Source organism: Pseudophryne corroboree, chromosome 1, assembly GCF_028390025.1.
Source record: "Pseudophryne corroboree isolate aPseCor3 chromosome 1, aPseCor3.hap2, whole genome shotgun sequence".
In the NCBI taxonomy this organism is placed as follows: domain Eukaryota; kingdom Metazoa; phylum Chordata; class Amphibia; order Anura; family Myobatrachidae; genus Pseudophryne; species Pseudophryne corroboree.
In genome coordinates, this window is record NC_086444.1 from 400,339,755 (window position 1) to 400,355,190 (window position 15,436).

The 15,436-nt window shown below is 46.4% G+C and overlaps 1 protein-coding gene across 2 annotated transcripts in view; it reads right to left on the minus strand.

Moving 5' to 3' along the window:
• Positions 1 to 15,436, minus strand: part of KIAA1671 (KIAA1671 ortholog) — a 431,335-nt gene that overhangs the window by 25,372 nt on the left and 390,527 nt on the right. The window contains exons 7-10 of one of the 2 annotated variants that reach the window (XM_063913220.1): positions 13,196 to 13,421; positions 11,883 to 12,054; positions 5,572 to 5,684; positions 3,286 to 3,422 (exon numbers count right to left, since the gene is read on the minus strand). In XM_063913220.1, coding sequence (XP_063769290.1) covers positions 3,286 to 3,422; positions 5,572 to 5,684; positions 11,883 to 12,054; positions 13,196 to 13,421 — 648 coding nt within the window. Of the gene's footprint in view, positions 1 to 3,285; positions 3,423 to 5,571; positions 5,688 to 11,882; positions 12,055 to 13,195; positions 13,422 to 15,436 lie in introns of both variants that reach the window. The other variant, XM_063913219.1, reaches the window with a different exon arrangement.

Genomic DNA, 15,436 nt, shown 5'->3' on the forward strand with positions numbered 1-15,436 from the left:
CAACTTCCATGCCGTCAAACGAAGCCATTGTAAGCCCGGGTAGACGAACTGTCCTTGCTGGAGAAGATCCTTTCTTAGCAGCAGAGGCCAAGGGTCTTCTATGGACATGTCCAGAAAAGTTGCATACCACGCCCTTCGGGGCCAATCCGGCGCAAGCAGGATTGCTTGGACTCTGTGATGTCCGATCCGTTGGAGCACCCTTAGGATCAACGGAATCGGAGGAAATAGGTAGACCAGCCGGTAAGGCCAAGGCGATGTCAGCGCATCCACTGCACTCACCTGAGGGTCCCTGGTTCGCGAGTAGTAGCAGCGAAGCTTCTTATTGAGGCAAAACGCCATCATGTTGATCTGCGGGTATCCCCACCTGTCGACAATCTGTTAAAACACCTGAGGATGTAATCCCCACTCCCCCGGGTGGAGGTTGAGGCGACTCAGGAAGTCTGCTTCCCAGTTGTCCACTCCTGGAATGAAAATTGCGGACAGCGCTCTTGCATTTCTTTCCGCCCAGAGAAGTATTTTTGACACTTCTCGCATGCAGGCCCTGCTTTTTGTCCCTCCTTGTTGATTGATGTATGCCACTGCTGTGGCGTTGTCCGACTGAACCTGGATCGCCTGATCCCTGAGTAGAGGGGAGGCACCCCCGTTGCTACATGCCCACTGGGGAGCAAGGAACCCCCAGAACCTGAACCCTCAGCTGCTATGTTATCCTCAAATGTGTCTGCAGCGTCAACACCACGCAGTGTGGGATCAGACCCAGTTCCGTTGCCCTTTGTAGCTGACATAATCAAAAGCTCAATTCAAGGCAAAACATTACAATATCAGCAGCACAACACTTGACAAGAACCTCCTGTGCAGTGTATCAGCACAAACAGAGAATTCAAGAGGTATATGGTGACTAAAAATCACAGAGAAAAATACACACTGAGTATATCCTGTGAACTGCCTATATTATGATAAACCTGACGCACCTAGCCACCTCAGGTTATAGAATATAGGGATAGCAATCTGAGTGAGAGACACGAAATGGAGTTCACACAGCAGCTATATGCACACACACAGATCACAGTTTGTACAATGCAGAAATTATGACATGCAATAAAACTGCACTGGACTAGCAATACATAATAGTACTAAGAATAGCTATACACTGAATAGATATAACAATGCACAGTAAAGACTGGATGTATATCACAGGGTACTTGTACTAAATAACCCTGACTAAATGCACTTTTTCTTAACTAACACTGTCAGCAGACATGTAGAATACTTAAGTGTCCTGTAAAATGCACAGTGCTGACAGGCAGGCGGCTTTACAGAGGAGGATTTGCCCAAACAGTCCCAGAATCAGCTCTGCTTGCTATAATGGCGCCCAAACGCTGACAGGGAGTGAGGGAAAGAGAGAGATGCAGCTCCAGGGCGCGAACATTTACTCTATATGGCACCCTGGGGCTGGGGGAGGGGCTACAGGTCAAAGCCTTATCCCCATGCTGGACTTCACCACCAGGTACTGGGGGCTTAGTAAAACGGTTTTATAAGAGAAAACCGACCTGTGCCCATGCCCTGGTGGTCTAGTGGGGTCCCTGTACTACCACAGTGTCCATGCCAGCGCGCGCGGCCCGCCTCCCACCAGCCGCACGGCGATTAACAGCGGGTCCCGTTGAGGGGACCCCTTACCCCCTCCCTGCAGTGCGGCTACGCGATCCGGGAGAGCAGCGGTTGTGTGTGTGACTAACAATGAAGAAAACCGGATCCTCCGCTGTAGGTACCCGGCAACCAGTGCGCGGGAGTGTACAGCGCCGCTGGGGGAGGTGATGGAGCTGCAGCAGGAGATGTCTGACTGACATCTAACACAGTCAGTGTCTCTGCTGCAGCCCTTGAAGTCTTCAAAATACTTTAAAAGCTTCTTTCAAGGCTGCTGGAGCAGCCCCCCTGTTAAGTGCCTGCTTACTGCATGGCACCAACTACAAAACTGAGCTCCTGTGCACGGAGGCGGAGTTATAGAGGAGGCGGCGCTAGGCATTCTGAGAACAGTAAAAGCTTTGAGCCTGTTGGTGCCTCGGATCAAGATCCTACTCTACACCCCCAATGTCATTCCCTGTGGAGCCCAGTGTACCCTGCAGCAGAAATATTTTTTTGAGAAATATTTAATTCTGGCTGGCATAGCATAGTACAGGGGTGTCAAACTTGCGGCCCCTACTGCATAATTTTGCAGCCCACAGGCAGGGGTCCTTTTGTGGCACATTGGCAGGTCGGAACGGGACAGAACTGCGCCCCTGGCGTTCTGCCTCCGTCTGCTTACGTTGCCCCACTGCCTGCACCGCACCGCCCACAAGCACTCATGCGGCGATGTGAAGCAGCCAGCAGGGAGCCCTGACAGACAGCCGCAGCCCTGACTGCCAGAGCCCTTAAAGCCACAGCCCTGACCCCTGAAGCAACATACCCACAAAGGAGCATCCTGTTAATGTAAGTCTTTGGGGCATGCTGCACAGGAGGATGGGGGTGTAATGGGGGCATTATGTGTATCAGGCACTATACTGGGAGACATTATGTGTAAATGGCACTATACTGGGGGCACTACTTGTATCTGCCACCATACTGGGGACATTATGTGTAACTGGCACTATAGTGGGGGCATAAAAATATTCCAAAATACGGAATAATCAGTTATCCAAAATGCTTCTGGTCCCAAGCTTTTTGGGTAAGGTTTTTTTGCGGCCCACAAAAGACTTAGACCTTGATAAGTCGGCCCAGTTGGGAGTTTTGAGTTTGACAGGCCTGGCATAGTATATTATTGTGCATTTATACACATTATCATCGGTTTTCACCGACTGATTTCTCAAATTACCTGCTTTTCCGTCACTGCACACAGACATATGGCTAAGGAAAGAATAACCAATACAAGACAAAGACGTTTGTGGATTCTTCAGTTATATGGTGCCGTAACATTGCTTAAGCCTCTAGCTTGTAATATAAAGCAACTAGCTTTGTCTGGGGTGGCACAGAATTTTTCTCCACAAAAGGGCTTGGGGATTAACTAAGCAAAACTCCGTAGTGGTAGCAGGTAGGACTTTGCAGTGCCATTTTTATGGTTTCCATTTCTATTAAATGCATTTCCCGTACAGCCCCGAAAATCACTAAAGAAGGGGCAGGAGTTGCTTCAAACACTGGGATGTGAGTATGCCCCTACTGTTAGCATGCAACTGGCTATTTTGTACATTCGTGGAATGACCTTTAGGGTATGTGCACCAGAACAGTAGATCCCTCTAATATACACAGTCAGCTGACCTGTCTTGTAGGTCTGAAGATGTTGGCAGGAGTTTGACACCCAGTGTTCCTTGTGGTAGAGGAGATTTTGGCGACTTTGAAGGTTGAGCTGAAGATTCACTACTGCTTTCTGCATCTTGCCTTTTCCGAAGTTGAGCCTATTGAAAGAGACCGCAATAAAAACTCAGTGCAACATTTAAACACTTTATAACAGGTTGAATGCATGTTCCTTTACCATGATCAAAAGAAAGTAGAAGAAAAAGCATAACAAATATACACCATGTACTACATCAGCCAAAACAGCCCTCTTCTCTACATTTATTCTACATATGTAATACATTTTTTTTTTAAAAAGACACGTAAACATTGATTCAAAAGTTCCTTAGCAACAACCAAACACAGATTATGTATTCACATTTTTGTCCATATAACATGCAGTGACATGAAGCTGTTCCATGATATCATCCCACCCAGGTTTCTTTGCAAAATCGCTCTCTGTATAGGACAGTTACATGGCTCCAATATAAGGTAGTCTTTCTCAGCTGGAAGCATATGATTTCAGTTCTCACTCACCTTCACAAGGAGTGTAACCAGATCTCCAATTCAGTGCAGCTCAGCGGTCATGTAATAACAGAGGAAGGAGGGAGTGGATAGGAGATTATGCTATGAAACTACATGCTGAGAAAAGAGTGGCCAAAGACTCTTCAATGACTGAAGCTGTCATGCACCTTCTATTAAAAGTCTTCATTTGGCCCACTAAACTGTAAATGAAAAACAGTTCATGTGACGAGAAGCCCTGCTGTTACCCTACAGTAAGAGATACCTATCTTAGGTCGAAAGGCTGTCCATACAGTGGAAGGGTACAGAACGGAGTACAATCATAATGCTGTAGAACTCATTTACAATCCGGGACAACTAGAAGAGCAGCACATTCACAAAAGTGTACTACGGTCATATCATAATTGTACAGTGTCAGGGTTCTCATTGAAGAACTGTAAAGTGCAGTCTGAAGTACTGAGGGTACAGCAATCATTACAGAGTATAAAATTTAGGGTCCTTCAACCATATCCTCACCAACCTATGATACATGTAGATATATTTTGCTGGCTGCCAGACATTGGGGTTGTAATAAAATTACATTAAGGCTACATTAACCCATTTCAGTTATACATCCTGCTATGCTGGGGCTTAGCACACTGAGTTCAAGTAGTGTTCCCTGCAGCCACATCAGCACAGTGGGGTTACTATAGAAACTCTGATGTCACTTGGGACAGTTCCTATAATGGGGTGACCCAATATACATTGCCCCTAGACCCCAGCAATAAGACCAGCACTTCAAGTAACCTGACGATGTGGAGGTACATGGGAGTGTAGCACCAATAGTGGTGGATGACAAAAAAGCCCCATAGACTCTTCTCCAGCATTGAGACTGTCACCTACACCAAGTGACAAATGCATTCGTAGGTGTAGCAGAGAATGAATGTTGCTCAGACCTGTAAAAAGTAGAATTCACAAATCCCCCAGATTTTGCTGTTTTCCCATAATCACACTATAAAGATAGTTGCAGCCATACATACTCAATATAATTGACATAAAAAAATAATACTATTCACTACACATGTCAGAGCTAGCACACAGTATACTCATACCTGCCAACTGTTCTAATTTTGGCTTTCTGGTCACTGTCCTGCTGTCCCACCTGCTGGCTGCAATGTCCCGCAGTGTGGGGGAAGGCTGGGAGACCCCTTTTCAGTTGAACAGATGCTGTGCCTATGGACACGCCATCTATTCAGCACAGATGGATTGGGGGTATGTCGGGGATCTCCCGGAGTGCTGGGCATACCCTACATTGACTGAAAACGTGGGTGTAGCTTGTGGCCCTGCACTTTCCAGCAAGGCCACTCCCCTAGCAGTAAGGCCATTCCCCTTAGCAGCGAGGACATGCCCCCTGAATTCCCCCCTCCTTGCTCTGAAGCTAAGTTGAGAGGTATGCTATACTAGGAAGAATAAGACAATGCAACATTAATAACTGCCTGAAAATAACGAATAGGAGGAGCATGGAAAAGTGTTTTTTTCTCTTCTAAAAGTGTGCTGCTAAAAGCAAAATTATAAATGACAAAAGGTAAACATCATTTGACAAATTAGACCATAACATTTATTCTGGCCACTAAAGTATAAAGTACCCTGGGTCATAAAGGGGTTAAAATAAATACCATGAAATTCAGCAACCTTTCCTGATGTACAGCATATCAATTTAGGTATGACTGGCAGTTGCAGTATGAGTGACAACTGATTGATTTCACTTACTATCAGAGTGGAGTGGTCCATTCCAGGGAACATTGGCATCCGCTGTGACTGAACTGAAGACCTCTGGGGCTTTTCATCTTCTTCATCCTTGTCCTCCTTTTTCGGAGGGTTTTCTTCTAAAATACCAGGGATATAAAATAATCACATCATTACTACACATGTGCATCTAGTCATGTTAAAAAAAAAAAAAAAAAAAAACATTTTTCTTTTACATTAATTAGCAGTAAATCCTTTTCTCGTAGTCCGTAGAGGATACTGGGGTTCATTTAGTGCCATGGGGTATAGACGGGTCCACTAGGAGCCATGGGCTTTTTAAGAATTTGATAGTGTGGGCTGGTTTCTCCCTCTATGCCCCTCCTACCAGACTCAGTCTAGGAAACTGTGCCCGAGGAGACGGACATACTTTGAGAGAGGGATAGATAAGGATAGTGGTGAGATTCCGAACCATCACACACAACAAGAGGAAAGCTAAGCTAACCAAACTTGGAACAGGAACAGCAACGGCTGAACCAACATTACTTAACCAGGTAACAGTGCAGGAAGAACGAAGCACTGGGCGGGCGCCCAGTATCCTCTACGGACTACGAGAAAAGAATTTACCGGTAGGTAATTAAAATCCTATTTTCTCTTACGTTCTAGAGGATACTGGGGTCCATTTAGTGCCATGGGAATGTACCAAAGCTCCCAAACCGGGTGGGAGAGTGCTGAGGTTCCTGCAGAACTGATTAACCAAACTGAAGGTCCTCAGAGGCCAAAGTATTGAACTTGTACAACATAGCAAACGTGTTTGAACCTGACCATGTAGCTGCTCGGCAGAGCTGTAAAGCCGAGAAACCACAGGCAGCCGCCCAGGAAGAACCCACCGACCTAGTAGAGTGGGCCTATACAGATTTTGGATATGGCAAACCTGCCATGGAATAAGCATGCTGGAAAGTAAGTCTGATCCAGCTAGCAATTGTCTGCTTTGAAGCAGGACACCCAATCGAATTGGGATCATAGAGAACAAACAGCGACTCAGTCTTTCTGTGACGAGCTGTTCTTTTCACATACACCTTCAAATCCCTCAAAACATCCAAAAGTAGCAGAGGTGCTGGTGACAACCGGAACCACAAAAGGTTGGTTGATGTAAAATGCGGACACCACTTCAGTTCAGCTCTGTCCTTACGAAAAATTAAATAGGGACTTTTGTGAGACAAAGCCCCCAGCTCCGACACACGTCTTGCTGAAGCCAAGGCCAACAGTGTAACAGTCTTCTATGTAAGATATTTTACGTCCACCTCCTGTAACGGTTCAAACCAGTCCGATTGGAGGAACTGCAGCACCACATTGAGATCCCAAGGTGCCGTCGGAGGCACATAGGGAGGTTGGATGTGCAGAACACCTTTCAAGAATGTCTGGACCTCAGGGAGATAAGCCAATTGATTCTGAAAGAAAATGGACAAGGCCGAAATCTGGACTTTTATGGAGCCCAGACGCAGGCCCACATCCACGCCTGCCTGCAGAAAAAGCAGCAAACGTCCCAGATGAAATTCCACTGCAAAATAATTTCTGCTCTCACACCAAGACACGTATTTCTTCCAAATACGATGGTAATGCGTTAGACGTTACCCCCTTCCTGGCTTGGATCATAGTCGGGATAACCTTTTTAGGGATCCCATTCCTAGCTAGAATCAGCCGTTCAACTTCCATGCCGTCAAACGTAGCCGTGGTAAGTCCTGATAGAAGAACGGGCCTTGTTGCAGTAGATCCTCGCAAAGTGGTAGAGGCCACGGATCTTCGAGGAGCATCTCCAGAAGGTCCGCGTACCAGGCCCTCTTTGGCCAGTCGGGAGCAATGAGTATTGCTTGAACCTTTTCCCGTTTTATTCGTTTTAGAATTTTGGGGATCAGAGGAAGTGGAGGAAACACGTACACCATCTGATAGACCCATGGATTTGTCAGGGCATCTATCGCCACCGCCTGTGGGTCTCTCGACCTGGAAAAATACCGCCTGAGCTTCTTGTTGAGGCAAGAGGCCATCATGTCGATCTGTGGATATCCCCATCGACTTGTCAGGCACCTGAACACTTCCGGGTGAAGGCCCCACTCCCCCGGGTGCAGGTCATGTCTGCTGAGGAAGTCTGCTTCCAGTTGTCTACTCCCGGAATGAAAACCGCTGACAATGCCACAGCGTTTCTTTCTGCCCAGAGGAGAATTCTTGACACCTCTGACATTGCTGCTCTGCTTTTCGTTCCGCCCCGTCGGTTTATGTACGTTTTTGCCGTCACATTGTCCGACTGGACCTGAATTGCCCGATCTGGAAGAAGAAGTGAGGAAGAAGAAGTGAGGCCTGCAGAAGGGCGTTGTATATGGCCCTGAGTTCTTGAATGTTGATTGGAAGGATGACTTCCTGACTTCACCATCTTCCCTGAAACTGCACCCCGAGTGACTGCTCCCCAACCTCTGAGGCTTGCGTCTGTGGTTAACAGAATCCAATTCTGAATTCCGAACCTCCATCCTGCGACGAGGTGAGAAGCCTGTAGCCACCACAGAAGGGAGATCCTGGCCTTCGGCGACAGACGGATCCTCTGGTGCATGTTTAGATGCGATCCGGACCATTTGTCCAACAGATTGATCTGGAAGGGTCTTGCGTGAAACCTTCCGTATTGAAGTGCCTCGTAAGAGGCCACCATTTTCCCCAGAAGGCGAATGCACAGATGCACGACACCCGGGTTGGCTTCAGGACATCCCAAACCATCGACTGGATTACCAATGCCTTTTCCAATGGAAGGAACACCTTTTGTGACTCTGTGTCCAGTATCGTTCCCAGAAATGGGAGCCTCCGTGTTGGCTCTAGGTGAGATTTCGGAAGGTTCAGAATCCACCCGTGATCCTGGAGAAGTTTGGTTGAGAGAGCAATGCTGTCCAGCAACCTCTCCCTGGACGGCACTTTTATCAGGAGATCGTCCAGGTACGGAATTATGTTCACTCTCTGTTTGCGGAGTAGAAACATCATCTCTGCCATCACCTTGGTGAACACCCTCGGTGCAGAGGAGAGACCAAATGGCAGGGCCTGGAACTGGTAGTGACAGTCCTGCAGTGCAAACCGTAGATATGCCTGATGAGGCGGCCAGATCGCAATATGAAGGTACGCATCCTTGATATCCAGAAACACTAGGAATTCCCCCTCCTCCAGACCTGAGATCACCGCTCTAAGAGACTCCATCTTGAATTTGAACACTCGTAAGTACGGGTTCAAAGACTTGAGGTTCAGTATCTGTCTTACCGAACCGTCCGGCCACTGTTTAGTAGATGAGGTGGAACTGGAACAATGACCCGAGTCTGTACCAGTTTTTGGATGGCATGCTGTAAAGTTATACTTGCCTCTTGTGAAACTGGCAAGCCTGATTTGAAGAATCTGTGAGGTGGGAGCTCTTGGAACTCCAGTCTGTAGCCCTGGGAAATAAGATCTATGACCTAGGGATCCTGGCACGAATCTGACCAGATCTGACTGAAGAATTGTAGTCGTGGCTCCCACCTGACAGCCTTCCAGGCATTGCGGTCCACCGTCATGCTGAAGTCTTTGAGGAAGCAGAGCCTGAGCCCTCTTCCTGAGCACCTGCAGTTGCTGGTTTGCGTGGTTTACCTCTTGCGCCGCTGGAGGACGTAGGAGCATCTCTGGATTTGCCCTTTAACTTGTACGTCCGAAAGGACTGTAACTTAGAAGCTGAATAAGTCTTCTTGGTCGGAGGGGCTGCGGAAGGAAGATACTTAGACTTACCCTCAGTAGCTGTGGAGATTCATTTGTCTAGTTCATCTCCAAACAAGGCCTCTCCTGTGAATGGCAGGCCTTCCACGCGGAGTCCGCGTCAGCAGTCCACTGGCGTAGCCACAAGCCCCTGCGTGCCGACACTGCCATAGCGGTGGTGTGTGCATTAAGCACGCCTATTTCCTTTATGGCATCCACCATAAAGTTCGCAGAGTCCTGTATATGCTGCAGGAGTATGACAACATCCCCCCTAGATAAGGAACCTAACCCCTCAATTAGGTTACCTGACCATTTTGCACTGGCCTTAGTGATCCACGCACATGCAATAGTGGGTCTTTGGGCCAGCCCAGCAGCTGTGTACAATAATTTGAGTGTAGTCTCAATTTTACGATCAGCCGTGTCTTTTAGGAAGGCTTCACCAGGAACAGGCAATACAGTTTTACGCGACAGCCTAGAAACTGATGCGTCCACTATCGGTGGATTTTCCCTATCCTCCAGAGGAAAAGGAAAAGCTGAGAGCAACCTTTTAGGGATCTGAAACTTCTTATCAGGATTAACCCATGGTTCTTCAAACAGGGTATTCAATTCCTTTGACACAGGAAAAGTAACGGAGGACTTCTTCTTTACATTAAAATAAGATTCCTCACTCTCCTCTGACACCTTATAAGGAATATGCAGAACATCTCTGATAGCCTCTATAAAAGCCTCTATTCCCTGTGACAGAGCCACATCCCCCCCTCCAAGTCTACCTCACCCTCCTCCAAGTCTGACCCATCAGCGTCAGAGCCAGATTGCAGGATATGGGCCAGAGATAGCTTTTGCGGACAAATGGGAGGGGAATGAGACACTTTTTTGGGGACTGAGTCTCTGTTCATAAACTCATCCACAATTTGTTTTAAGTATTGCATCTTTTTCTCATTGCGGGACAATTTTGTAGAAAGAGTGTGAATCATTCCTTTGAGAGAATTAACCCACTCGGGTTCAGCCCCGCTAGGTTGTGAACCCTGAGTACCCAGTAGTGAGCCCCCTGGTGAAGAGGAACACTCCGCTGTACAAGAAACACACTCTTTGCCTGACATAATGTAAATGTGACAGCACACACACACAGGAAAGGTTAAGCACAATTAACCCACAAAGAGCCCTTCAGGGAGAGAGAGTTGTTTGGAGCCAGCCCCCACCGCGTCCTTATCGCCAATGTCAAGCTTAGCCGGTTCGCAGACAAAGTACCCTGATAGGGGACTTAGTACACTAATAGTCGCTCTTCCCCTGCTATGACCCCCTGGTACCGCTGAGGTAATCTGGAGTGACACCGGAGGAGCTGCACGTCCCTATCCTGCCAGTGTCTGTGTCCACTGCAGAGGGAAAATGGCGCTAGTGAGCTGCTGTATCCTCTCATAGTGAAGCCCCGCCCCTTCAATGGCACGCGGTCTTCCCGCTTTTTTTGTACTGGATGAGGAATCTGGTGCTTAAAATGGAGAGAAACCGTTTTAAGGCTGTGTTGCCAGTCTGGGTACTGTGTACAGTGTACGGAGACGCAGTTGTGTACTGTGTCTGGAGACGCATTCCTCCCCGTTTAGAAGCCGTGCGTCTCCATACCCTCTTGCCGCCATAAGGGCCGGCGCCCCGCTAACCGGGACGCCAGCTCAGTACTCACCACTCTTCATTCTGGCTCTGTTAGGGGTGGCGGCGTGCTGCGGGAATGTACGCTCGCCGCGGTGGGGCTTGCTAATAGTTCCCTCAGGAGCTCAGTGTCCCCCCCCCCCCCCCCCTCCCTCCTTAAGTCCCACGAAGCAGGCAGGCTGCCTGATAACAACAAACATAGAAAATAAATGCAGAAAACTCTTCAGGAGCTTCCTTCAGCGTGACCGGCTCCTCCAGGCACATTTTCTAAACTGGTAGGAGGGGCATAGAGGGAGGAGACAGCTCACACTATCAAATTCTTAAAGTGCCCATGGCTCCTACTGGACCCGTCTATACCCCATGGCACTAAATGGACCCCAGTATCCTCTAGGACATAAGAGAAAATCAAGATGGCAAAGAGAAGCCTAGTACAGCCTGTGCTCAGGGAGGTTCAAATGGGAGCTTTATATAAGAAGGTATCAGGTGTCTGAATGATGCAAACAGTTTCATGATACACTGCAAACAATTGTTTCTCAAAATGTTCTCTGGCAAAGCAACACATGCACGTGCAGGTTTCAAACACATGCACAGCCCTTACACAAACACACACTCACTTACTTACTTCCAACCCATAAGCATGCATGCACAAGCATTGTACGTATGTATGTACACAAACAAACAAACAAACAAACAAACACATACAGGGATCATTCACACCCACAGACATTAAACATATACACAGGCATCACCAGCCTTACATGCAAAGCCCACACACATGCACAATCAGTCCTTACACACAAACCCTTCCAACCCTCAAGCATGCACACAAAGGTACTGCACACATATGTATTTGCACATACAAGCATGATGCACGCATAGACATTATGGGTATCTCATACACTCACACGGCGTGCAATTCTTAGGACCACTGGCAGGAACATTACCTGTGGAATCTGTGAACATCCAGGGGTTGTCAGTGTCCTCTATTACAGCTAACTGACTACTGGACTGCAACAGTCGGCTCTTGCGCTGTAACTGAGTGGGTGCTCGCCGTTGGCTCCTCCGACTTAGCTGTACTCTGTTCTTCAGTGCAGTGGAGTCTAAGACTGACGTGTGCTGTGTAACGAACATCAAAACTTAATCTTCCATCTCTCTGCTGCTTAGAGCTATTTTACATATAACTAAAAGTACATCTGCTGACTTATAAGCTCCATAACATCTTATATAGGTTATGTTTACATAGCATCTAACGTTACGCCCTTTATTTCTGGTTTGTAAATGCATCTACTACACGTGATACACTGTTTCATAGAATGTGCTATCCCTGACATTTTCACATCATAGAAATAGGATGACATGTTAAAGTAATCAGAGTATCAGGAAGATCCATGAATACCAGGTTATGGGCTTCATCTGAAACATATGCATTACTTAATATCGTGCTCAGCCTTACGTACAATAATCACGAGGAACAAGGCCAATTTAGCCAAATTAATTTAATTTACCTAAACAAATACCTATTTGAACTCTAAACCATAACTGCTTATTAGATAAATCAGTCTGTATATAATAATAAAATCAGAATAAAATGATAACAATCATGGTATAAGATAGATCACATCCTATTGGGAACCTATTTTGCTTTGGTTACTAGTCTATATACTGTATATTTCCCTTATATCCTGAAAACATGGCACTTTCCAGATAATCCGATCAGAAAATTTGTACCAAACATGATGTGCATCATGTGACTAATGTGTACGGTGTGTAGTCAGGTCTATATAGACTAACATATACATGGTACAGAGTTAATACATAATCATAAGAGACAAGGAAGAGGTCCACAGTAATACAACAGAATGACTTTCCATTCACTCTACTTTTCTTTGACAACCACTGGTCCCCTGCACTCAAGTTTCACATCCGTGTCTGTGTATACTAAATGTTGAGAGCACCATAATAGTGCGGAAACCTGCTGAAGCTTCACTAAATTATCATGGTGTAAAACCCAAATTGTATAATAGAATTTCACTCAGAATATTTAAGAGCTTCAGTGTTTTGGAGAAATCACAGCCCTTTGTCAATAGTAACTGAAAGCGAATAGTCAGCAAATTTATATATTGACATATTCCATTAGCAGTATAGTAGAGCAGATTGTAAAACAGTTTATTAACATGGGATATTGTTCATGTTACCTTTATATTACAGAAAAAAAAGTCCTTTCAAAGCCATCCCATTAATCTCCTTTTATACTTACATCCACAAAAGAGAAATCAACTGCTTTGGCTTCATTAAAAGAAGGTGTGCTCTCTGTGCCGTCCGTAGAGTCCAGGTCCATGCTGGACCGGTCCAGGCTACCATCTCGAGCTTCGGTGATGGAATCATGCTGGTCTGTTTCAGTGTGGGATAAAGATGACAGGCGGCTGTGTGACTGCTGCTTACGGCTGCTGATGTTATCGTATGATGGGGAGTCACGCACAAAGCTGCAACACAGGAAGAAAATACTTTTTACTGATCAGATTACTACTGAGCAGAATAGAGAAAATAGACAAAATATAAATAATTCCCTTATATTGTGGGAAAGTCCTATTTCTTACTATAAACTGCTGATAATATCCAGATATTATCTTAAAAATCTTAGTTTGACTGATTTCAGTAGTTCCTAAAAACGACCTATAGATGGTGCTATATGCGCTTATACCAATTACAACACTTTGCAGCAGTCATGACAAAATAACATCTACAGACATAAATCCATTCATGGCAAATGCATGCTGTATTGCAATAGCAACAATTATGGGCATAATTATGGATTATTGGGTTCTAAAGCTTATCGCGATGATATGGCATTAAGGATCGCAGTGCAACTGCACATGCATCACATGCCACTGCCGGGGAGGTATACTACAAATCCCTCTCCCAGTAAATGATGCAGGAAGTAGACTAAGCTATAGATGTAGCCACGCTCATCGTGGTTACATCATACCGCAATCGTGCCCTTTTACGCCCCATTCACATTCCCATTCAAATGCTGCAGCTTGGCATGGCCAGGGCGTGGCTACATCTGTACAATGGTTAACTCCATCTAAAGATGGCATTAGGGCCAAGCTCCGGAATTAATCACATTGCTTGGTAAATTCTGCAATAAAATGTGATTGAAAATGGGAGACTCAGAAATCCGCTGCGCTCCCCCGTATATTTGAGGAATACCTAATATTTACAGGAACAAGCAAATACTGATTAATAAATAGGCCCCTAAACAGAATATATATATATATATATATATATATATATATATATATATATATTTTAGTATAAAATTACTTACTATTCGATTGATTTGATCATTTACCATGTACTTAAAAGTATCCTTACTGTAGCAATTTTTTTTAGGTTTGCATAAAATAAGAATTTACTCACCGGTAATTCTATTTCTCGTAGTCCGTAGTGGATGCTGGGTACTCCGTAAGGACCATGGGGAATAGACGGGCTCCGCAGGAGACTGGGCACTCTTTAAAGAAAGATTAGGTACTATATCTGGTGTGCACTGGCTCCTCCCTCTATGCCCCTCCTCCAGACCTCAGTTAGGGAAACTGTGCCCGGAAGAGCTGACACTACAAGGAAAGGATTTGGAATCCAGGGTAAGACTCATACCAGCCACACCAATCACACCGTACAACTCGTGATAACTATACCCAGTTAACAGTATGAATAACAACTGAGCCTCACTGAACAGATGGCTCATAACAATAACCCTTTAGTTAAGCAATAACTATATACAAGTATTGCAGACAATCCGCACTTGGGACGGGCTCCCAGCATCCACTACGGCAGTGTTTTTCAACCGCTGTGCCGCGGCACACTAGTGTGCCGCCAGCGGTTCTCAGATGTGCCGCGAGAGTTGCCTGATGCCTAGCCGCCGACTATCTGGTTTTGACTGCTCTGGCCTGTAACCTATGAGACGCAGCGTGACTCGTCACACATACCATGTCCTGCCCGCCCGCCCGCTAACCTGCCCGCTGTCTCACCTCCGGCTGCATACACTGCAGATGCGAAGGCAGGGAGAGGGAAATATGAACTGCCCGCTCTCAGCCCGTGCTGCTCCGTCCTTGGTCCTCCGACTGCATACACTGCAGACACGGAGGCAGGGAGAGGGAAATATGAACTACCCACTCTCACCCCATGCTGCTCCTTGCTTCTCCGGCTGCATGAACTTCAGTGCCTGAGGCAGAGAGAGTGAAACATGAGCCTCATATCCACTAACTCCCAGGTAGGAGCCAGTGAATTTGTATTTATTTAATTGCTGTGGGAGTCAGTGTGTGGAAATACTGTTGGGGTGCAATGTGTGGTATTACTGTGTGTGTGTGTGTGGGGGGGGTGCATGTGTGGTATTACTGTGGGGGGCCACGTGTGGTATTACTGTGTGTGTGTGGGGGGGCATGTGTGGTATTACTGTGGGGGGCCATGTGTGGTATTACTGTGGGGGGGGGGGGGGCAA